The sequence below is a fragment of the Rhipicephalus microplus genome, unplaced genomic scaffold, assembly GCF_043290135.1.
Source record: "Rhipicephalus microplus isolate Deutch F79 unplaced genomic scaffold, USDA_Rmic scaffold_56, whole genome shotgun sequence".
NCBI classification, from domain to species: Eukaryota; Metazoa; Arthropoda; class Arachnida; order Ixodida; family Ixodidae; genus Rhipicephalus; species Rhipicephalus microplus.
The window spans coordinates 1,301,960-1,327,610 of NW_027464629.1; the positions used below are offsets into that span (position 1 = coordinate 1,301,960).

At 47.0% G+C, this 25,651-nt stretch overlaps 1 protein-coding gene across 1 annotated transcript in view; it reads left to right on the forward strand.

Annotated features, from left to right (window-relative positions):
• LOC119174293 (homogentisate 1,2-dioxygenase) overlaps nucleotides 1–22,794 on the forward strand; it is a 63,741-nt gene extending 40,947 nt beyond the window's left edge. The window contains exons 10-15 of the mRNA XM_075884945.1: nucleotides 2,015–2,136; nucleotides 2,736–2,840; nucleotides 9,034–9,160; nucleotides 13,173–13,225; nucleotides 13,833–13,961; nucleotides 22,564–22,794. Coding sequence (XP_075741060.1) covers nucleotides 2,015–2,136; nucleotides 2,736–2,840; nucleotides 9,034–9,160; nucleotides 13,173–13,225; nucleotides 13,833–13,961; nucleotides 22,564–22,698 — 671 coding nt within the window. The 3' untranslated portion in view covers nucleotides 22,699–22,794. The remainder of the gene's footprint in view (nucleotides 1–2,014; nucleotides 2,137–2,735; nucleotides 2,841–9,033; nucleotides 9,161–13,172; nucleotides 13,226–13,832; nucleotides 13,962–22,563) is intronic.
• The last annotated feature ends 2,857 nt before the right edge of the window (nucleotides 22,795–25,651 follow it).

A 25,651-nucleotide genomic window follows, 5' to 3' on the forward strand; every position in this document is an offset into this window, starting at 1 on the left:
TAAGTTTTGAGCGGCTTGCCGCTCTTCGCATTAAATTGCTATTTTTTTCTTTAGCACTCATTCGTTCGTCATTGCACAATGAACGCTCAGCTACTCTGCGAAGACACGTTTCACTTTCGTGTTATACGAATTCCTTATAAAGGGGATCAGCCATATCTCTTAACTAATTTTTAAGCTTGTTTTCTTTCCTACTCGAGCAACTGCCCATCTTGTTTTCTTTTCTTGCTCGTTTATTTTAGAGTTTTCTTGCTTGTTTCCTTTCCTGCTAGCTTTTTTTCGTACTCGAGCAACCCCCCTCCCCCTCTTGCCCTGCCTAGGAAAGCAAAGTATCACCGGAGGCAGGGTAAGAGTTGGGGGGGGGGAGGTTGCATAGATGCCTTGCTTTCCTTTAGAAAAATAAGGACACTTTGCACTGTATATTCCTAAATGTTCAGTGAAAGCGTGCGGCTATTTGACTGTATTTTTTATTTTCTTTTTTTACACTTTCAACAATCACATGATTGCGGAGAGAGTGTAAGGGGAGAGGCCACAGCTTGCACCGTTCCAGTGCACCGACGAACGGACGACGCGAGTATAAGACATTAAAAGCCGACGTCTATAGACGGAGCTGAGCATGGCAGGATAGGCGCCGCATAGAGGAAAAGCGCCTGTCCCGTCATGCTCTTCTCTGCCTCGTTCTCGTAAAAAGTAGGGATAACACTTTTTGAAAATAGTCAGAAAACGTTACGATTGGTGGTTGCAGCTCTTGCGGCTTGATCTGAGTCTGAGTGAGTCCGAGTTAGTCAACTTTTGAATGAGTTCACTGACCTATGACTCTCCATGCATGACGGAGAGATCCTATTGTTTTCCGCGACTTCCGGAAAGGCAGCAGAATCGACTTTTTACCGCGAAAATGCGGCGATGCTGCGGGCATCCAAGTATTTGGGTCCAAATTCGAATCGAATGATACGTGATCGCATAATTGCGAAAAGCCAGAGCCTATGGTAATCATCATCGAGGCAGCTCTTTTTAGGAACTGTGATGCTCAGTCCCCAGTTGGCTATCAAGTGCGTGCCTGTTATTACCGTTTTTTCACCCCGCGAAAATTTCGGCGCTTGGCGTCACGAGTGAAAACTTGGTGCTTCCAAACGCGAGTCCCACTGAGACGCTGCTACTCTTTTTGCATGAATAAAAATCTCAATGCTGCTATATAGAAAATAGGGACATTGACATCTGGGTCCAATATTTGTAGCCATGTGTAGCTCGAGGGACTTTGCAGGCTTTTGCCCGATGGGATGGCGCTAGTACGGCAGTCCTTTTTGGTAATACTATTATAACGGTCTTGTAACGTGAAGGCTTGCTCGTTTGTGGGCGCACAGATTTCTTCAAGGAGATATAAATAAAGTTGAATATAGAAAATCTTACCCGCCTTAAATGTATTGCACTGCGTTTTTTGAGCTTCCTGCAACGAATTTTGCGCCCTCTGGTAATGAAAGCCATGCTGAGATCCGCGCCCTCGCTACAACTACAAAAAGTGTTGCGAATTCACCTAAACAATGAGTTGCCCAACCGGCGCTCATCCTGTGTGTTTGTTGCTCCTGGTGTGCGTTTTTTAGCGCTGCTTCAAGCAAGCATTTATGCCAGCTAGCCCAACTTTCTATCATGTTGCATTCACGTTAACGTAGAAACTACACGAAGTGTTTGTCAGAGATCGACAGGTACAAAAAAGAGCCGCGGCGAAAATCATTTCCAGATTATATTTTATAACTTCTCGTCAAGTCACAGTCTTATTTGATGTTCTTTACTTGTTATGCCACTGTTATATATGTAGTTATCATGTCTCAAATCCTTCGCTAAACGTGTTAAAACCGCACGTCAGGTACATGTCGCACGGTCATATAGAGTTTTCATGGCGGATGTCTATACGACCGCGGCATAGCGAAGCAGGGATGTGTGTATGACTGAACTGGCCGTCTTCTACAATTGTCACGAAACAAAATGAATTAAAAGGTGTAATTTACCCTGCGCTGTGCAGGAGCCAACGGGCTGGCAAACCCTCGCGATTTCAAGACCCCAACAGCTTGGTATGAGGACCGTGACGTGAACGGCTTTGTGGTCGTCAGCAAGTATCAAGGGTGCCTGTTCCAGGCTTCTCAGGTCAGTGTTGACAGCATGATTACTAAAGTTCACGTAATGACAGCGGGTTACGATTTGATGTGCCTTCAGGTACACGAGAAACTTGGCGAACTGTCACGTCGGTTGAATGTGCAGCGTGGCATAGACGAGGGACGAAGGGTAGAGTACGGTAAGGCCTTGTATTTGTGGCACATCCTCACGTTGTTTGCTCAACCAAAAATATATACATGTACCAACTTGGCTAGCTGCGTGCTAAACGGTAAGTATTGAATAGTTGGTAGAAGACAAGAAATTGAAAAAAAAATGATGGTCTATAGTGAGACTAAAATAACAGGTCAGTAACTACGCCGTTCTCGTTGTTTTCTCTGGCTTGGGCTTTGATCCGAGTTTAGGATGTGTTGCTACCTCAAGCACTAAAGAACAGGTCTGGCCAGCGGACCTTCAATGTCGAGAGATAGATAGCAACTGGACAGAATGCCAATAAAACTCATAGATTTTTATGATAGCGAGTCCCAGAAGCCGTTAAATGTGAACAGGCACAGCATGATCAGTTTTTATGAAATGACGAAGATGTTTTGAAATAACGCAGCTTTTTATTTATTTTTTCGATTGGGATGCAGAACCACTCTCCATTCGACGTGGTCGCGTGGCATGGCAACTATGTTCCCTACAAGTATGACCTGTCCAAGTTCAACACCGTCAACACCGTCTCCTACGACCACTGCGTGAGTCAAAATGATGAAATTTAAACCGAAAAGCTCTTTACTTCTGACCTTTGGCTATTGCGTTCGTCATTATACTTCTGCGTCAGATACATCTGCGTACAACATTTTGCTCGCTAGCAGTGATGGTGATGAAGTGCGAAACATGATCGAATGCTTAAACTGAGAAATTGCGAATGTCAGGATAAAAATGAACACAGTATGCTGATGACAAACATAATTCTCACTATTTTGGCTATACAACAAGAGCGCGAACTCATCAACCACCCTTTAGAATACGGGAAAGAGTACGTACGGAAGATTTTGTATGTGCAAAAGTAGTTCAAAAGTAGTTAAATTACCGACAGGGCAGCTTGATCACGTTATATATATAATACCTTTCTCGCGCTATCGCCATGGTTCTCATATAGTTCGCGGTCGGCGTGGGCGTGATCAGAGTGACATTTTCTAATTTTTTTATTTATTAATACTGTCAACCCTCGCTTGAGGGTCATAACAGGGAGGGAGCACAATATTACGTACAAACAGAAAAAAAAAACTGACACCTAAATTGCAATGCACACAAGAAACCAAAATAGGCAGTAGTTCAATTCAACCACGACAAAAAAAAAGCATCAATTTCTCGGTCAAAAGATTGCACATCGGTACTATTAACAACATGGCATTCCCGACAAGGAAGGGGCCAGTGCCGGCAGATGACAATTATTGTTGTGTAGCAGAACTGCTTTTCGAATACTCCATTTCTTCTTGGAGTGTAGAGGCCAGGGAGGAAATCCGCTGGTCAGTAGGAGCAACCAACCAAGGGATGGGAAACGCAATTTTAAAAGCGTTTGTCGACCATCGCCCCACCGGCGTTCCCCCACTCTCTGCGCCCTGGCTCAACGCAACGACGCCCAGCTCTCTGGCCCCACCGGCTAAGGACAGACCTGCCGGACGCCCTGGACGAGGCCGTGGGGTCGCCCCCAAGCACTCTTCTTCCGGACACCATCGACGACCTGGACTAACCACCCTTGGTGCCGTTCACTTCAACATTGTGCGTGGGACGCTCGCCAGGACAGTTCCGGCGTCTCGCCGGTTGCATCTGGCAGCGGCAACGCTCCCGTGTTCTTCATGTGAACCAGTAACGATGGCTGCAGCGGAGCTTATGACGCAGCCATCACAACCATCATCCGCTCCGAAACGCAGTGCGAAACGCGTGGCTGACTCACAAATGGAAATAGATGATTTGTCTGCTTCAGCCACACCGGCAAGCAAGCGGGAGTGCCCCTCTCCGGCAGCTGTCGCCTCGCCTGGCACCGAGTCTAAGTACAAAGTCGTCGTAAAACCTCGTGAGTGCTTCGACGTATCAAAATTGTCAAATCGCCTCCTTCAGTCAGCCTTCGACACCTGCCTCAAAACCACCGCGTTTCAAGGTTTCTCCATTCACCATCCCACCAACAGCGTATCCGTATGGGTGCGTTCGCTAGCAGACGTTGACCGCCTCACCCACCTGCAAACTCTGCCAGTCACAGCTGATTGTACTGTACAGGTGCAAGCGTACTTGAGTTCCGGCTCGGACTTGCGTCGGTATGTGGTCTCTGGGGTTGACCCAGGGGAATCGCCGGAGGGCCTTATCACTGCTTTGACCTGCTCCACACACAAGATTGTAACAGCTCGTTATATGGGCCGTGGACGCACGTGCCTTGTCACTCTCCAAGGGCCTCGAACGCCACCAAGCCGCATTACGTACTATGGATGCATCCTGAAATTTCATGTGTACAAGCCCGGTGTGGTACACTGCTATCGGTGTTTTCGTACCGGTCACATGCGAGATTCTTGTCCCCAACCCGCAGACACCTCCATGGAGTCCGTCGAGACGCGCACGTACAAATGTGGGCTCTGCCAAACGGACGATCATGAAATAACGTCCAAAGATTGTCCAGTTAAACAGAAGGCTCTCAAAGCCCGTCGCCAACGCAAGCGCCGCCAGCGTTCGGTGACACAAGAAGAAAGGGACGCCGACATTCCGACTAGCAACCGGTTTGAACTGTTGTCCCCCTCCGAAGAGGACACACCAGCGTTGGTAGAACCTGAAAATGCTTGCTATGAAGTCCCCACGTACAGCGACGCCGTCAAGCGGGGCAAAAAACGTGTTCAGCAGCCTGCGAATACGCCTAAATTGAGCGTTACGGGTACAGACGATCTGGCGAAGCTTGACCAACAGATACAGCAGCTCCAAATGGAAGTCAAGCGCCTCGCTCAACGCAGAACCCATCTCGCTCGACCCGCTGGACCAACTGCGATGCGCGGTACAGACGTGCCGTACGCTGCTTCTGTGCCTGAATTATCCTGCGCAAGCGCGTCAGCACCAGTCAAGATGACTCCGGCAGAGCTCCTCCACTTTGTTGCCCGGCAACTGCAAGAGCTTTCAAAGGTGGTGCTCGCCAACCTTCCACCGCAATGACCACTCCTTTGAAAGCAACGCGCCACCACTGTGTCCTGCAGTGGAACTGCCGGGGACTTGCAAATAAAGTTGGTGAGCTTCGCTATCGCCTTGCGCTGGGGAAGCTCCCCGCTTGGTGCCTGCTTCTACAAGAAACGAATTCGCTTCCACGCATCCCTGGATTCACTGCGTATGATTCCCCAACCATCCCTGATCGACGCTGCACCAATGCGTTGGGACCTCCAGGCAAGGCTGCAGTGTATGTTGTGACTACATATCCTCAAACGCAGGTTCCCCTGCTGCAGTGGTGTAACCAGTGGCAAGAAGTGGTGGCAGTGCTCGTTAGACTTCCGCGTACTGACGTGATTGTGGTTTCAGTTTACGTGCGTCCGTATAGTGGCAGCGCTCCTCGACTGCGTTTGGGGTGGCTGGCTCACCTGCGTCAAACCTATCCTGGGTGCCCAGTACTAGTTGGGGGAGACTTCAATGCACCTCATCAGTCGTGGGGCTACCCTTCTTCCAGTGCTAGAGGCAACATCGTGCTAGACACATTTACAGACGCGCACTTTGTCCTTCTGAATGCCCCGGCTACTTCTACACGTCGGTGGGATCATCCCTGTGCTCCACCTTATGCGCCCGATCTCTCGTGGTGGTTGGGCATGTGTGACGTTTCGTGGGACCTAGAACCAGACTGCTGGGGGAGTGATCACCATCCGTTGAAAATTGGTTTGGCCGCGTATAACCAGCGCCGCCTCCGACGTCGATGCTACACAACCAACTGGGACTTATTCCGCAATGAACTGAACGACTCGATTGCTGATACATCGTCTGATCCATTGCAGGTGTTAACCAGAGCTGTACAAGCCGCCACGCAGTCAAGCTGGGTAGAGGAGAACCGACCACATCCAAATTTACATCTTCTGCGTCTGTGGGCAGCACGCCGTCGTGCAGAGCTGGCCTTAAACCGAGATCCGGCAGCCGCTGAGCTTCGTAATAACCTCAACAGACTCACCGCTGCGGCGCGTCGCTGCGAGAAGCGTCTCGCCCGCGAACGGTGGATGGACTGGTGTGCGTCACTCGGTCCATCGTCTTCAACCGCCTCAATATGGCGAACGTTCCGGAGTATGGAACTAGGCACCCGTACGCCGGACCCAGCGGCCAGTGCGTGTCTGTCTTCTGGATGCACGCCAAGCCAGTTCGCTCCAGAAATAGTTAAGGCTTTCTTCCCGGCCTACAACCTGGCCCCACCACAATTCGACTGTCCGTGTAACCTGCCTCCGGAGGTTGGCGTGACTCCCAGTCCGTCGGACATCGAAGGCATGCAAGCGCCATACACGATGGCGGAGCTCCAGGCAGCAATTGACCAGGCAAAAGTACGCAAGGCACCAGGACCAGATGGGATCTCCTATGAAGTGTTCAAGAACATGGATGGCCCTGCACTGCAGTGGCTGCTGGACACGCTTAACGCAGTCTGGACGACCGGAGGGCTGCCTGAATCGTGGAAGCATGCCGAAGTTGTGCCGATACCTAAGCCGGGAAAGCACCCGAACAGCCTCTCTAATCTTCGGCCGATTGCTCTAACGTGTACGTTGTGCAAGCTTCTTGAACGCATGTTGGCGTCGCGCATCTCCTGGTGGCTGGAAAAGCACGCCTGGTACCATCCGGCCCAGATTGGCTTTCGACCGCACCTGGGCACGGAAGATGGCCTAGATCATTTGACGTCCATGGTGCTTGTGGGAAGAAGATCAAGCAGCATTCGAACCCTTCTCGCCATGGACGTTCATAAGGCCTACGACAACGTCAGCCACTCTGCGATCAATCACATAATGCAATGGCTTCAACTTCCGCCTCGCGTCTGCGACTTTGTGGAGTCTTTTCTGGCACACCGTACCTTCTGCATCAGAGTAGGCAAGGAACGAACCGGACACTTTGTAATGAAGCGGGGTGTACCGCAGGGCTCGGTTCTAGCCCCGATACTCTTCAATATTGCCCTGTTGCCCCTCGCGTGGCAACTAGCACGCATTCCAGATGCCTTCTTCCTCCTGTATGCCGATGATTTGACTGTGTGGACACTACATCCAGACCTTCAACGCCAGCAGGAGGCACTCCAGAGTGCTCTCGACAAGGCGTCGGACTGGTGTGCGCGCATAGGACTGACACTATCTGCCACGAAGACTGCATTCATGTCTATCACCAACAGACGAGGTCGTCGTCGCCTCCTGCAGACGCCGATATGTTTGAGCCTAAATGGCCATACCCTCACCCTTGTATCCACTATACGTGTGCTCGGGGTCGAACTGGACGCATCTGGCTCTGCGAATGCGTGGGTTCGCTCTGCTCGCCGGAAGAGTGCTAATACCCTCCATCTCATTCGTCGCATCTCTCAAAAGACGGGGGGTGCCTGTTCTCGACTGGCCCGTATCTTGGTGCGATCAATCCTACAACCTCGGCTCGTTTATCAAGCTCAGTTTCAACGACTGACTTTGAGAGACTGGGACTTGCTCGAAACCGCCAACCGAGATTCCATGAGGGCGATTACATGCCTTCCCCGTATGACACCTATCACGACCCTCCAGGCGGAAGCGCAGCTCAACACCATCGACGAAATTGTACACCAGCGTCGAGTCGCTCGCTACCTAAAGAGTCAAGCTGTTCCTGCGGCGGCAGCTCTAGCTCACTACTATGATTCAACGCTGCCACAGCCTGACGCACCCGTGGCAGAAGTTCCACCATGGCTCAAGGCACAGGCCAGTGACAACCGACCACTGACCCGCCTGCGACAATCCACCCGACAAGCGGCGCAGGAGGGCATCGTCACTACCACCGAGAACTCACTAGCGGTATACGTAGACGCAGCTATCGATAATTGCGTTCTGCACACCAGTCTCGTATGCCCCGCGCAACCTGAAATCCAACATATCTGCTCTTACGTAACAGAGGCACCGTTCCCATCCGTATTAGCGGAGCTCACTGCTATACGGGACGGGTTAACAGTTATGATATCCAAAATGGATTCTTTGTCACACGATAAATTGCTTGTATATACGGACTCCACGCAGGCAGTTCGAGAGCTGCGAAAAGTGACCAGCTCCATCGATATAGCCTCCGATATACACCGACTGATTCACTCATGTGCCTGTCCTGTCCGCGTTCTGTGGACCCGCCGGTCTGCACCGGCTCAAGTGGAAGCAGATGCCGCTTGCCATCCAGCGACTGTTCAACACCCGCTGCCTCTACTTCGTTTGTCCCCGAAGGACAGCTTGCTCGTGCACAAAGAAACCCTCCGGCGCTCCACGCGTGCTCTCATTCCTCCGCGTGGATCCGACCTTCCCGGCGGCTTAACTCGCCGAGAGGAGGTTGCGCTCAGGAGGATTCGTGTGGGCGCCGCCTTGACTCCTGCAATCCGGGCTACATGGACATCTGGTGCACAGCCTCCCCCAACGACGTGCCCATTCTGCGTTGCCCCAGCCACAGAGGCAACGCTTGATCACCTATTGGGAACCTGCCCGGGCCTTCACCAGGCTCGCACTCGCCACCTACGCGGCCTTCACCACCACCCCGGCCGACCACCTGACTTGACGCGCTGGACGCACGGTCCACTGCATCGACAACTCCTGGCCTTCATACAGGAAACAAAACTTCTCCTTTTTATTTAACTGATGCCGTAGGGCATACTAGCGCCAATAAAAAAAAAAAAAAAGCGTTTGTCCTTTACGTATGCATTTGGCTGCGTATTCGTCACCGAGTGCCATACCCTGGTGAACAACAACGCAGGACCCCTCGATCTTCACGGTGCTCACTTGCCCATCGACCAAGCCGGGCACGGCCATCGCCGACTTCGTCATCTTCCCGCCGCGTTGGTCGGTAGCCGAGAACACCTTCAGACCCCCATACTATCACCGTGAGTATTGAACCTTTTGTTGTTCATTTTATATATATATATATATATATATATATATATATATATATATATATATATATATATATATATATATATATATATATATATATATACATATATATGCGAGAGAGAGAAAGACGCTTGTCATGATCAATAATTTTCAGTTTAGTGCGTGTAAAATACACAGTTGGTTATTAATATACAGGTAGGACCCCAGTGCCCACTGAAGGGCAGGTACAGGGGTCCGTTTAAGATTAGAGAATCATCTTTCTGCCACACTTGTCTACGGTGAAACCGACACCTTAAATAACTCATCTTCCGCTTCAGATGATGTAGTAGGCGAGCGCAATAAAAATAAATTCCGAGACCACCTCAACACGCAGTTCTATAAACTTAGCTGCTTACTTAACGGAAGTTTAGTTTGGTACTCATGTTTTTAACAAGAAGTTATTTTGTGTTGCACTCTTTCTCACTTGTATTGCATTTGAACACTAACCTGCATCTCATAGTTGAGCAGTGTTTGGTTTTCATAAAATATATAAACACTAGCATTTTTAAAGCTTTTGCTTAATATTGGCAGCCTGTCGCATAGTCCATATTTAGCACGTTCTTGGTATTTAGTTCCCATTGTATTTTCTTGATTGTTACAACTATTATACATGGTATAATAATCGATAATTTTATTGTTTATATTAAAGCAATGTATGTTCATGTGCATGATATTTTTATGCTCACTTTACGCAATGACCTGTTCGGCCTGTAACGTATTTTAAATAAATTAACGAATAAATATCGGAAACGCAGTAGTGGCTTAATCAACTCGTCCATTTGCCAACGCGTACAACGGAATGATTCTGTTTAAATACACGAGAGCGAAGAAATTGTCTGAACTTAAACTGCCATGGATTGTAGTAACTTGTTTTCAATAGAACGCTCTTCTCCACCGTCAGTACAATGTGCGCTCGGCAATCGCGTGTTAAAACTACAGATATAACGAAGAAAAAAGATAGAAACGATTTGCGTTAACCCTTGCTCGCATGACTCATCAGCGAAGCTTTCAAACACCTTGCGAAATCATTGTATCGCAGCATGAATGACAAGTACTCTCCTGATCGCAACGTTGGCGATGCCTTTACTACCGAATATCGGTCACTGCAGTACATTCTACCGCAAACATCTTCTTGGATAATGGTAGGTCAGTGAATGTGAATCTCGCTATGATTAAACTCCTTGAATAGGCGTGACAGATGCGCTTGATGTCAAGAATATAATCCAACAGCATCTGCATGTTATAGCATTTGACAGTTTCGCTGGCCATTCATGTCAGCAAAGATGAGTGTCAATTCCGAACTCGTGACCCTCATTATATTTAGGCCCTTCCACGGTGATCTAGTGGCTAAGGTACTCGGCTGCTGACCCGCAGGTCGCTGATTCGAATCCCGGCTGCGGTGGCTGCATTTCTAATGGAGGCGGAAATGTTGTAGGCCCATGTGCTCAGATGTGGGTGCACGTTAAAGAATCCCAGGTGATCAAAATTCCCGGAGCCCTCCATTACGGCGTCTCTCATAATCATATGGTGGTTTCGGGATGTTAAACCCCAAATATCAATCAATAAATCATTAGATTTAGTCCGGGGTGGCTTTCACACTGCTTAGTTCGAAAGGTGGGCACGCCAGCTTGTACTAGCTAATCTTGGAGATAGTTTAACTGGTCAGAGCTCGAACAGACAGAGTGCAGCATACCGCGAGCTTGAAAAAGAAAGTTCGGACGACGAACCATTCTCAAAAGAGCACGAAATTTACACCCAATCGTTCATTGACGCGTGTCCAATCACGTGTAAATTTTGTGACTTTTTTTTACCAATATTGACAACTTCAAGATGGAAATTATTATGTAACGAAAGAGCTGAAGCTACGCCTGTAGGTACAAACCTGTATTTGAACACAATTAACAACGACAAAAAAAACAAATGTCACTCAAGTAGCGTTTTCCGTGTGTGTTGCTAATGTAGAGGACAGAGTCGTCGAGCGCAGTGGTTTTTAAAGAGGGTGAAAACGACGCTGTTTTCTGCGTTTTTTTAATATAAGCATGGGTAAACTTCTTTGTCACTGCTGTGAGTACTACGACGTTCAGTTGCGTACCTCTCCTCCCGATTTTGTCTGAACCTTCTCAGTTCAGCTTCGCCTATACATGGGCATAGAGTGCGCTGGAAGCTGTTTACTGACGTGAGGCGATTAGTTTGGAAGAGATGCTGAGGAATATGAAGGATGGTAGGTGGGCGGAGTAAGTGTTTCTGTATTTGTGCGCCAAGAGCGTTGACTCACAGGTGGCGATATGACAACAAAGAGCGCTAAGCAAAAGTCAGGAAGGCGGAGGGGATTTTTTCAATAGCAGCAATGAAAAAAAAAAGAAATCTGCTCTGAGTAACTACCGAAAAAGTAAAGATCAAGTAAGGAGGAATGCATTTCATAATAAGTGAAGCGGAAGCGCTGTATACTGTTTAAAGCGAGCTCAGGTTGCATTGGAATGCGTAGTCATAAAACGAGGCTCAGTAAAGACAACAAACGTGCGTGCTAAATGTGGCGAATCTGAGGAAATGGCGGAGCCCCTTTTGACTGAATGTGGAGATATGCACCTGGGTATGTGTTCGAGCTGTGGCTTACATTAGGTCCTGGAATTTAGGGAAAATAATAAGAAGGGATACAAACCCGCAATAGAATTATATATGTAAAAGGCTGTTAAGGGGTTGGTAGCAGAAAGTTAGATGTAATGGACAAAAATAAATATCGAAATAGATAAGTTGATTCTGGCACGAGGGGAGGGGCAGTCGGGAATTATGGGTATTTTCTTTTTTAAAGTAAGCTAGTTTTAATTGAAATATTTGGGTAATTAGGCCGACTTAGAAGAAAAAAAAAAGAAGTTGTTTTTCACCTTTCGAACTCTATGGCACTCAGGTTATCGCGCGTTGTAAAGGGAATGCTCATTGCATCCATCCAGGCATCTATGACAACCACGAACAGACAATAAATTCTGTCTGGAATACTATTAACAACTTCGTAGGAAATAAGTAAAAAAGATTGAGAAAAAAAGGAAATAAAGAAAGAAAAGTAACAAATTATTGGCGAAACAAAGAAAATATCAAGCCGAAACTTGTGCACTATGTATGCACATTGTCCTGCACCATCAGCATCAGCATCACAATAACCGCGACAACAATAATCATCATTCCTACTGCACCCACCGCGACCTCTTTTATGTTCCGCCAGTTAACGCAGTCTTGTGTTTGCTGCCGCCACGTTTTATACTTCTGATGAGATTACGAATAAGTTGATTAGAATGTTCGTGAGCTTAAGAACATTTAAACTAAAGTTCTGAGGACTCAATTTTTTGTCTGCCGCAACACAAAAACAAAAGAAAGAACAAAAAAGACACATGAAATTTGCCATAGGTGTACCCTTGAAAGCGCGCATTTACCTCCCTTGTTTTAGGCGAGCTCTCATTCCGAAGCGCGAACTAAAAATTGGAAAGGAAAATGAAACAATCGCACTATCTTGTTAAGACGTTAATAACCCCACAGGTATGAGCGGTGTGAAAGATATGGCTAAAATGGTTCTTGAATCTACAAGAGGCACAGTTCCTGATTTCCTCGAAAACAGCGCCTTTAATGTTTTATAGCACAAACCGATAGGACTTAACAAGGTACCGTAGGCTGGCATAGTTCTGGCATTTTTTTACTACAGTACATTTTTTCATTGTTTCTTTCCTTAGTAATACTTTAGTTATTTTTTCTACTAAATAATACCCTACTTTTCTCTTATTATTTTTTTATTTCAAGATACTTCATTATTCTTTTATGTTTGACGCTAATCACTAAAAGTATATTGTCGCGCCATTCGGATTGAAATATCGCAAGTGTTTTTTCACCTAATATTTCCTCGTCAAAATTTTTCTTCACGAGAAACATTCAAGACACCATTGCTCAGTTTGCGTTTATGTTTTCTTTTTTTTTCAGGGAACTGCATGAGTGAGTTCATGGGTCTTATCACCGGGAAGTATGAAGCCAAGGTACGCGTATTAACTTTTTTTGGACCGAATGCTGTTACGAGATAACAACGGGAGCCGATTTTGTTTGGCGCCGTAGTTTTCCGCTGCCACCTGTGTCCGTAGCCACTATCACATGAAATAGGAAAATAACGACAAATAAATAATAAAATACTAGGATGGAATTGAGATTGAACCCGGGTCCTTTGGTGGCAGCCCAGTACTCTATAGGACTTAGCTACGCCGTTTTTTTTTCTTTATCGGACTGAGCTACGCCAACACTTGATTCTCCGTTGCAACCTGACCATATTCAGACTTCGTGTAAGGTAAGGAACATCTGATAGCATGCGTATTAAAGCGCTTTAAAACAGCGACGTAACAGTCATGCGTAAGACAATGCGAATCGCGTAAAGAGTGGGTTGTTGAATCCTTCAACCCATTGCAAAAGTATTGGGCATAGTTCTTCATTAAAAAGAGACACACCATCAGCAAATTACACATAATTACTTTCGAGTGTGCAGCGTGTACAACACTTTTCGAAGAATGACACATAATGGCATGGTAGATGCTTCCCTGCTACATAAAAAAAATTATGCTGAGTTTCGGTGAGCCCTTCTGTGTGCGTTCGCAGGAGACGGGCTTCCAGTGCGGCGGCGCTAGCCTGCACAGCATGATGACCCCTCACGGGCCAGACGTGGACTGCTTCGAGCAGGCATCCAAGGCCAAGCTGGCCCCGCAGCGCATCGGGGATGGATGCATGGTGAGTATAGATTTATTACGTGTTTGTAAACAGCGGCAGGCGCCGTCGATATATGTAGGTTTGTTGTAGCGACGTCGCGGAGCGTATACGCTCAACACCTCCTTAAAATTTTAGGAGGTGTTGATACGCTCCGTTCAGCCGTTCCCAGCCAAAAGCGCGCTATTAACCTCTATGGTCAGGTGAACACTGCAGCAGCAATTGCGAAAGTTGCCTCCGAGCACGGCACGTCGGGACATCTTCTGCATGTGTACATATACAAGCGGCGGCCACTATAGAGGGAGTTGCAGTGGCTGTATATGGACTCCGAAATGAACATATAGAACCTCATTGACGTGTGGTTGAGAACCCTTGAGAACCTCATCTAAAGCATGCAGGTGACTCGATGGTGGAAATGTGGCTCATTTGCGAAATGTCATCGCTGTTTTGGTAGTCTACGTCATATTTGTACTGTTTAATTCGATAGCTATTGCAAGAACGACAGACCGAGTTCAGCGAGAAGCTCTAGATTACGATATACAAATGCGTGGGGTAAGAATGCATAGCCACGAATCGTTATGGTAAATCCTCGCGTATAACAAAGGCGCCGAAGTAGTTCACTGAAATGACCAAGCTTATCTCGGCGTCACTCATCCTCAATACGCTTGTGATAATGCTTTACCTACATGCTGGGGACAATGCGGTTACGTACCTGTCAGATCCGTGGCTCAATTCGTACGCTCAAGTCGGGGCTGCTAAATGCGTACAGACAGTAAACAGACGCGGCAAGTTTCCCGATTACTCTTTTCCTGTGAATTCTCATGAACGTGAAAACCTCGTGAAGCGCAGCCTGAACAGCTCTGCCCGATACATTATATGTCAGGTATCCGGAGTGTCATCGCAGCCGCTTATAAAGCATGTAAACAGGAAAAGCATAGTCAAAGCAATCGTTTCGTTCACTGCTGCTCTAATTAAGCGCGTCCACGCAGAAAGAAACACATGCTTCATGACCGTGTGACAGTTCACACGAGTATAACGAAATCGTTTTGTCGCGTTGCGCTAAGACTTCTGCAGTTATATCAAGGATGGCAATAGCGAAAAGTTCTTCGTATTTCTTTGCATATGACAGTGCGGTCCACAGCGTTAACGTGCTTTGAGACAAACAAGCTCGCTATGCCTCCACACAAGGCTTATTAAAAAAATGTGATGTTGCACATTAAAATGACAAAAGCTTGATGGAGCGAATCGTAATTATTGGGCCAGCCGCTCCAAAACATAATTGATGAACCGGCGTCAAAGCTAAGTTCTCGCGAGGCTAATCTTCTTGTGACGGTTTTTGTAAGAAGAAAACTGCAAAAAAATGACCTAGCGCAGTTTTTTGTGCCTTCCCGCTCAAATAATTGTGCATACTCGTCGGTACAGCGTTTTTCTACTTTGCACAGTGACAAATAGTGCACGGACCAGGGAAAACACGGCAGCAACTGCAGTAGGCACGATGGTTTTTGCCTACCACGTGAAACTAAACGCCCGATGACAGCGCCACCGCATTTTTGTGACGTATATCTAATGGAATTTGTCTATAGACATCTCTAATGCTGTAACCATTCAGTTACCATGGAAACGATGGGTACGCTGCATGGATTCGCATAATTTTGAGTTGGGCGATTGAGGGTTTCAAAATAAGGCACCAGACATGGATAGACAAAAAAATGTAGAGTACTTTGTAAATTGCAAAGTGTGTTCCCGAAAGCCTATGAACATTCAACTGATTATACCATGTGCTTTTTTCTCTTCTTTTGTTAGCTTTTTGTTCGTTTTTTTTAGTCTCAGAATCTGGTGATTTGTGAACGTAAGGGACAGCTGTGGAGGCGCAACTGTCGCTATGCGCCGCTGTGCCATCACGTGATTGCCGTGATTTATGAATATAAGTGGTAGAGGCCACAGCTGTGGTGGCGAAACTATCGCTATGCGCCGCTGTGCCATCATGTGATTGCTGAGATAGTGTGGGAAAGACAGGCCACGGCTGGCACCATTCGAGGGTATGGACAGATGGACGTGAGCATGAGACATTTGCTTTTGCCTCAAGTGGGTGATGTGATCGAGGGGGAGAGGCTGGATGCATGTACACCACATATTGAGGAACGCGGGACTCCATGGTACCTGCGAGTGTGCCGTAAAGGACGCTCATCAGCGTTTCTTCCACACGTGGTCCGCATCCCAAAAGAACGATTGGTGAGATGCTCGTGCTTCGCAGCCTGCGCAACACAACTATCCACTTCGACCGAAAGCTTTTGATGTTTCCTCATTGCGTCCCACTGTACGTGCTATCGTGGCAGCTGTATACCCTTTCCTCCTAACACTCTCTCAACAACCACGTGATGCCAGAGCGGCGCATAGCAGCAGTTGCCGCCACCACAGCTGTGGCCTCTCTGCCTTACACGATCTCGTTAATCAGGTGATTGCTGAGAGAGCGTGATAAAAGTAGCAAAAAAGAGAGACATGACTCAGTCAGTTGAGTTCCCACCTGCTTTCGCGGAACACACTTTGGAATTTACCAAGTGTCCTTCACCTTCTTCTTTTTTTACCCTCACCGGAACTTACCCCAAAACAGGCGTGGAACTGGTTGTTCGGCCCACTCAAATTGGTTCTAGCACGCTCTAGTACAATCTAGATGCTCTTGAGACTTCAGGCACGTTCTTGAGGCGTTGCCTCTTATGCTTCCCTTTTCTCTATACTTCCGAATTTTTTCAGTTTTACAGCGAAAGGTGTATATGTCTAGAAAACACAAAAAACAGTTCGGCATCAGTGTCGCGAGCGCTCTCCATTGGCTGCACCATCAGTTACGTCATTCTCATCGCATGCGTGTCATTGGCTGCGTTGTGAGTGACGTTGTCCATCCCATTTCACCCGGGGTGCCAAGCACGCGCGCATCAGCTTATACTGAAGCCTTCCACACGGATAAGCCACGGACAATTCTAGAAAAGTGCCTACAGTGGGAACGTGAGAGAGTTCACATTCGTGGGCGGGCTGATGGTGCAGTCCGGGCACAAGAACAGGCCCAAGAGGCTGAGTGCCGGCAGTAACTGCGTATCGGTGATCCGGCAGCCTTTCAAACCGCGCTAAGTCGCGAATGGGAATGCAAGAGCCGGTGGTGGGCGGATCATGCAAGCCACGCCGCCAAGTTGACTCGCGATGTCAAACGCTTACAACCACGCCGCGCCTAACAAGCGCCGTAGCGGGCACGACAGCGTTAACGTGACGATTGCGGAAGCGTGTTCGCCATGGGGTGAACGCCCGCTTTCGGTGGAAGTGTCTCCCGCGGCTCCTTAGCTTCGGTTGCGAAGTTCGTGACCGCCTGTAGTTCGAGAACAACCATTGTGATTAACGGATTGCGAAACGCATTCAACTGCTCATGACACTCTTACATGATCGTTATCATGCGAGGCGCAATGTGTGGCACGTGAAATAAACACTATGGTAAACTCAAGCCAAACGTGTGCATAACCTCTTTAAGAAGCACGAACATGTAACCAATAATTGTGAAAGGCTTCGGTGCATTGTGCGGTTAAACCCACTGCCAAACACCACAGCCGCACGTTTCAACTTTCGCTGGTTAACAATAAGCATGGAGTGCTTGGTTGGTGATTTTTTTTTCATTTCTCTAAACACGTCAAGCCTATGCATCCATGCTTACGCGGATAAAAAGTGCGCGTTGTGTCGATTATAGCCCGGCGTCGACGAAAATGTTCAACTCGCGGAGCCAGAAGACAAATGCCAGCCAAGACGACGTTGTTTATTTAGTCAAACTTGTGTATTTTTTATTCTTCGTGCGAACTTGCGTACTTTTATCTCTCGAAGACAATGCAGCATGATACAGCTTAGAAAGACAGGAGAAGCGTTGCCAAGATCGACGAAGCGTGACCGCTGATTGTCTCAATAACTGACTTCACAACTTTGTCACACGGGACCTTTTGAAAGGCCATCTAGTGCATGGCCACCAAAATGTCACAACTCCGTAGCTCGCTAGTGCAAACCAGAAGAATTCGGCCACAATACGACGATGACAACGCACCACGTGCGGCATGGTTGCGTCTGTTCTTGTTCGCGTCAGACTAAATGGCTTTACACAAAATATATAGTTTTTTGTTCACCCCGTCGACGTTTGCCTGCTTCTTTGCACAACTTTATCGGCTAGATGGTGTTGTCGCGATAAGCGGCAGTTTTGGATGGACGTTGAGTGCTTCAGGCATTTATTGCAAAAAACTGTGTGGCTCAGCGGATCCTTCTCTTCGTATTAATGCCACCAAATATTAAATAACACATGTTCATTCAAAAGTAAAATATGGCTGTTGATGTTGTTTAAGTATTTCAATGAAGTGTTTATTGGTAGTTATGAATTTTTAAGTTCAGCAGTGAAACTGTGGCGAGCGATACACTGTGAGAGAGCACACTGATGGCAAGTACGTAGCTGTTGTCGAGAGTATGTGCAAGTCGCAAATTCAAAGTAGTAATAATACTCTAATAAGTAGTTACCAACACTCAGATATGCCGATTTAAAGCATACCGGTTAGATTATTTCTTTATAATCGTGTGTACAAGCACACTGCGAAGAAGATGACACGTTTTGCGCTTGCGCTGCTTCCGCTTGGCCGCCGAAGTTTCAACGAAGTGTCGGGGTACTCCGTTGCCTGGCTGGACTATTCACTCAATGGCCTTCGATACTGCCCGTGTTGCATCTGTGCTTGACAGTTGAGCCAATAGACCATAGGTTAGATTACCGTCCAAACATCTGTGAGACAGGGGTATAACAGCAATGAAACAGCGCAGACGATAGGACGAAGAATATATGCATGCAGGAGAGAGCGCTGACTATATCTACTCATTTGTCTTTCTGAAAGGCAGAACATATATATAAGAAGGCGAGCGTATAGAACTACGGCACAAACACTATCGAGCGACTCGGCCATCTTGCTTTTCTATCAATTTCGATAAGGGTTTGTAAGACGCGGCAAATGAATATTTTGTGAACACGGTTCAATAATATGGGGGTTTTAACGTCCCAAAATCACAATGTGAATATGAGAGACGCTTTCGTGGACGGCTCCAAAAATTACGACCTCCTAGGGTTTTTTAACGTGCACCCAAATCTGAGCACTCAGGCCTACAGAATTTTTGCCTCCACCGAAAATGCAGCCGCCGCAGCCGGAATTCGATACTGCAACCTACGGTTCAGCAGCCGAGTATGTCAGCCCTTAGCCAACGTAGACCACTCCAGTGGGGCGCGTATATGAACACGCAGACATGAGCGTGAAAACGGCGTAAAATAATGACATGGTGGGTGGTACGAAACTGATCAATTAAAATTGCTATAACCGGACCTTCATTAATTGACAAAGCCAAAAAAAACAATCTAACAAAAAAGTTTCTAAGCAAAAAAAAACAACAATGCTAGAGAACTGTGATCCCGAATAATAAAACAGAAAGCAAAACAACTTGTGTCAGCACGCCATATCACTGGCACATTTTGACAAAAAAATTGAATACCTTCAGCCTCAAGTGTGATCAACAAGCTTGTTCAAACATTGTTTTCTTGTTTTGTTTTATTTCTTATCTATTGTTCGAAGTTTTAAATAAATGTTTTATAATAAATAGAACGCCTTAATAAGGTCCTGGTGATGCAGCAACGGGTACACTGCGATATACGTATCAAACGAAAACTTGAAAACTGGTCTATAAAAAATGGTCTTATAGTGCGGTGATGCATTCTTTTTATTGTTTCGGCATTCGTCATGTGAGATTGCTTCTCAAATTTTCAATACCGCTCGAAGAGTATGAATTGATGTCCAGAGTAGGACGACGTTGCTGGCGGGGCATCGAAGTATAGTTTGTATACTTTCCATGAAGCATTTGTTTCGGACAAAAGAGCTGCAACTCTATGATAAAGCACATTATCGTTTCCATACACAATGGCTTGCTTCTAAGCACGCCCTAGTGCATTGACGCGACCACCATCACAAGGTATTAAACGTGCTTAAGCAAAAAAAAAAAAAAAAACTCGACAGGAAAGCTACTTTCGCACGTCCATCACCGAGACGGGCTTAGGTTGCAGTTTGTGACGAGGAGTTTTTTTACGGTGCTCAAACGAGCTCGACGAAGCGCTTGCGTGAGATTATAGTATTTGCATTCCTCAAGAAAGGACGCTGCGAGCGTTTCTGTTAAAGCATGCATGCTTTGGCAGGGGAGACTACCCGGCACAAGTTTTAGCGCCCGCTCCCTCGCCACGCTCTCCAAGAGCTACCACAGCCCGCCCTACTTTGAGGAAAGTCACTCTTTGTGAGTGCCCGCCTAGTAGCAACATATTGGCGCTTATCCAGCCCTCTGAACTTAATTGCTGAGCCTTTAGTTGATGCTCGACATCAAAGAGCGCCGTTCGATAAATTGGGTGCGCGTTATAGAAAACTGCAAGCATGACATTCTGCGTCCTTGTGTTTCGCTTTTCCAGCGTAATGATGCAGTGGCCGTGACCATAAAATAAACGAAGCCCATTAGATTTGATATTGTAAGAGCTTTGCGCGAAAATAATGCGATGCAGTTTGCCTTTGTAACTTCCGAGACCGTAAAATAAGCGATTTTCGAGAGTTGATCTTTTTCGGGGCGTCGTTAGGCAATTTGTAGCGATTGTTCATGCGTAGGAGTCTGTGACAGATGCTGCGTAGAAACTTCGAACGCATAGAGGTCATTAATAGAGAGTTTTAGTACTGCGTACGCTGCGTACGTGGCGGCGTTGCGTACGTAAGGACGCCACGTTCTGCGTAGTGCGCATGCGCAGACCGCAACGCGCACGTATCGCGTTACGTACGCAGCCGCTACGTACGCACGCATGAGATGCGTGCGTACGTACGTATGAGGTGATCGCGCCGCTCTCGAACAAGTTCGCGACAGCGCGAGACTTCGTTTTGCAAAATGGCGGCATCGAAGGCAAGCACCGACCAGTTCTGTGGCTTAAAATATGGCCATAATCTGGCTATAACACTTGGATTGGCTCACATTGGCTGTCAACAACACGTACTTCTATTTTGATCTACCAGATGGCGCAAAGCCCTTCACGCTCGTTACGTACGCGGCTACTACGGCGTACTAAAAGCCGATTAGTGGCAAAGGACGCCACGTAACGTAAGGCGCTTGCGTGATGCGTACGTAGCACCATTCCGCAGTACTAAAACTCTCTATTAACACGCTGCGCACACAACTTGAATGCATGAGCCAACCGAGAGCGTTGGTTACAGGGGCAAAGGAGCCACCCTCCTCTCCCCCTTCCAACTTCCCCTCAAACTTCAGACAGATCTATTGTCTGAAATTAAGGTCTTTCTTGGCATGTAATGTGGTGCTGAGGTGAATCCGCAAGCTTCAATTCTAGCCGCAGTGATACCTAATTTATTTTGTTCGCTTTTTGTTAGACTGACTATAGCGTATCTTTTCGTTCCTGTGTTAATATTTGTACACTCTCTCAGCAATAACGTGGTTGCTGAGCGACTGTAAGGGGGAGATGCCACAGCTGGCACCATTCCAGGGAACGGGCGGATGGACATACGTGAGTATGAGACAATAAAGGCTTTCGCCTAAAGAGGTTTTTTTTTAAATCTCGCTCCAACGAGCGTGCAAAACGGTAAGCAGGGAAAAATGGCGCAAAAAAAGCTACGTCAGCATAGGTCATCATTCATGACTCATGACTTAGAGCGCGGGTTATGAACATCATAAAGCTTCCGATAATTACACTAGAGGGAGATCTAGCGCTATAGTAGCGGCCACGCATGGCGCTTCAGCGAGCACAGGAAGGATGGGTAGTACATGTATTCGTCTTGTCTTCGTACTTTTGGCTCCATTCAGCTTCGCGTAGCTTGGAGCTGTTTTGACAGGAAACGACGATAAGCAGATGTTCAGCAGTTGCACGTTACCGTCGTAACCTTTTAGGCGCACGAGTTCAAATCGGGTCAAGAAGTTTGAAACGGTGAGTTCTTTTATTCGAAACAAAACCAAACACAGCAATAAACAAAGCCACAAGTGCGTTTGAAGCACGCAGGCATGAAGACTATAGGCTAATCCGTGTACTCCCCGTCATTCCTATGGTCGCTGACCGAACGAACTTTATGGTGAAAGGCGATCGCTTTCTCCCGGTGCTAATCCTGCGTGCAAGTGTGGCTCACTGTGTAATGTTAGTAGGCCATGGGGCGCAGCGCCGGCACTCCGTAGAAAGAAGCGCATCTGATCCAAATGCGGCACTTGATATACGTTGGCGGTCGGCCAATCGCGCTAATCCGCTGTTCGACGCTTGATAGCAGGCGCTAGCAGATTTGAAGAGAGTGAGCACAGGGCTCTGCTTGAGAAAACGGCAGCTTCGCGCTTCGCTTGTACGCTGTCATTGTCGCGAACGACTGCAAGGTTTAGCTGAGATGCCCATGGAAGGGTCTGCTATACGCAGGATACCGTTTCTCACCGAGCCCAATCGAGAGATCGTTCATGATCTATTCAAAGCGGTGCTTGACCGAAAATCGTACAGTATACTGTCGCAAATCGATATGCCAAGGGTGTATGGAGTTGCAACTTAAGCTCAAGTGGTGTTTCGCAGGCGTTCATGTTCGAGAGCTCCCTGAGCATGGCGGTGACGCCGTGGGCTGAGCACGAGTCGCAGGCCCTCGACAAGGAGTACTACACCTGCTGGCAGGGACTGCGCAAGAACTTCGACCCCAGCTGGAGGCCGTAGTTTGAGTACTGCACTATCGGCGTCATTTGCATGTGCCTCGCCGTGTCACAGCTGCCTTACGCTCAACAATAAAGTGTGACGCTTGTTTCGGTATAATGGTGAAAGTGTGTGCTTACTTTGCCTGCAGGGGAATCCATCAAATTTACTCTTTCCGTGGATTTCGCGAGCAGCCTGTGTCTATTTACAGCTGCAAGGCTACATTCGCGTGCAACCTACATTTTCCTTCCGATATTTAAACTGCATAGTTCTGGCACACTATAACGCAGAAAACAGACGACGGACAAAACGCAGACAATGACGACAGCGCTCGCCGTCGTCTATGGTTTTGTCCGTCGCGTGTTTTTTGCGTTATAGTGTGGTATAATTATGTATCAACAAGTCCAACTCACCATTTTAATCAAATATAAACAACCACTGCTACCTGCTAAGAGCAAAGCAAGAAATCTTGTATAGAAGCATGAATGGTAAGTCATATCCCAAGTTCACGGTGAAATTTAGTCTGTATAGTATCTGTATTATGTAATTAGTTCTCAGCCATGAACTTTGCGCTTGTAGAAGTGGTGGGAAACCCCTCGAATAGAAAAAAAAATAGACGAGGGTGACAATGTAACACCACAAACAGTGTCAAAAAAGTGGCTGACACGGGATATATAGTGTGCTCCGAGAACGCCTTTTCTTTTGAGTTTTTTTTTCTTTGAATTGCTTTCGCAGACCGTCTGGGGTCCACTGCATTATGTACCACTGCCTTATGTACTGCATGCTCTGTTTCTTCGATGCTTTGCCAAGATGCTCAGTGGGCAGGGACTACCCAAACATCATCACGGTGGATGGTAGAGTACATGGTTAGAGTGGAAGAACACTACTAGCATAGCACAACGCTGGGATGAAGTACTATATCCACGCTAGTCGTAACACTATCGCAAGTTCGCAAGAAATAATTGTATCTGCATGAATATTTTATTTAACGTGCGTGGTGGCAGGAATGACGGTAAGGCGCTAGGCCAAAAAGAGTGTGATACGCCGGCGAGACATGCCACATCGCGCCTTAAGCTGTGTATGTGTGGCCTCAGAATTTCGTTTGCGCTGTATAAACAATGCGTAGTGCGCTCATCGATTCGGCTGTCGAATATGAACTCAATTAAACAATACGTAGAGGCGTAAGTTTGACGGGAATATTCTGCGTTATTTGTGGTAAAGTGTATACACCGCCACATGCCGGTGCGGGGAATTGGGTCTTTAGAACCAACAAAGTACGAAGACACGTTTAACTCATAGTGAGAAATGCGCAGGTAGATTGCCACCATCCCTCAAGAGGAAGGTATATAACAGCTGTATCTTGCCGGTACTTAGCTACGGAGCAGAAACCTGGAGACTTACAAAGAGGGTTCAGCCTAAATGGAGGACGACGCAGCGAGCAATGGAAAGAAAAATGGTAGGTGTAACCTTAAAAGACAAGAAGAGAGCAGAGTGGATTAGGGGACAAACGGCGGTTAAGGATATCATAGTTGAAATAAAGAAGAGGAAATTGACATGGGCCGGGCATGTAGCGCGTAGACAGGATAACCGCTGGTCATTAAGGGTAACTAATTGGATTCCCAGAAAAGGGAAGCGGGTTAAGGGGAGACAGAAGGTTAGGTGGGCAGATGAGATTAAGAAGTTTGCGGGTATAAATTAGCAGCAGCAAGCACAGGACCGGGTTAACTGGTGGAACATGGGAGAGGCCTTTGTCCTGCAGTGGGCGTAGTCAGGCTGATGATGATGATGATGATGATGATGATGATGATGAAAAATGCGCGCATAGTATACCGCCTAGATAGTCCACAAACGACGCCTCGCATAACTGCTTCGAGAGGACTCAACCTTGCTCCGGCACATCAAAAAGAACACGCATGAAACTAGACACACAATTAGGACGATGAGAGAGGATGAATCTATGGCGTATTGAGGTATTCTCACATGCTGGTAGAATGTCACAACTCGGGCTGGTTGGTTATAAATAAATAATAGTAATCAAAATACAGCGCGACTTCTTCTGGTAGAGCCGAGCCTTGATCAGTGACACACATCCCCGCGGGGGGATTGGCTGAGAAGCGGGAAGTTTTACAAATAAATGATTAAATATTAGATATATGTCATCTATTCAATAATGAATACATAAGAAAACAGAAAGGGAGAAAAACATGGCCGGTGCCGCCATCATAGGCATGAAAGCGAAAGGTTCCTAGGAATTGAAACGTGTCTTCACAGAATTAGAGCTTATTGCGCTCTACTTCTGAGATGAGAACTCGTACAATTAATGCCCATTGGTGTAGGGCAGCTACAGCACTAGTGCGTGGATGCACTCGCATTGCCGTCGACACCTCCATCACGGAGGCTAACACCCATGATCAGGATTTGACCGTAGTAGTAGCTGAAGTTGTATACATGTATATTTGGGCCACGTGAGATGAACAGAGCGTATTGTGAATCCCACCACAATATGACTTCGACAAGCACATAAACTATATCATACGCGAAACTTTGACAATCGGTCTTCGCATGACTCTCCTAAAGAGAGTCAACGTGCCGCTCAAAACGGAGTAACTAGGACGTGACTCTCACAAGTGTAAAAGGAGAGTCAAAGTTCTTAAGAGAGTAAGATGAAAGCACTCGTCTTAAGATGGCAGGTACGTTGGTTGAAATGTAGTCACACGAATACATTTTGCCCCTTAGAATATCTTTATCTATCCTTTTTTCACTCACCCATCAGAGTTATTGGCTCCCGCATCTGATAATTCGGTGCACGTGTTCTGCGAGATAAGCAGTACAGGAAGATGACCAAGATGAAGAAGCGGGTGAAGAGAGCGTGCGCTGGTTAATAACAACGACCATTTTTGTTCGGAGCTGAATAACTAATGACCACGTGAAACATCCCCATGGTTGAAATTGATAAAGTCAGATAAATGGCGCAAGG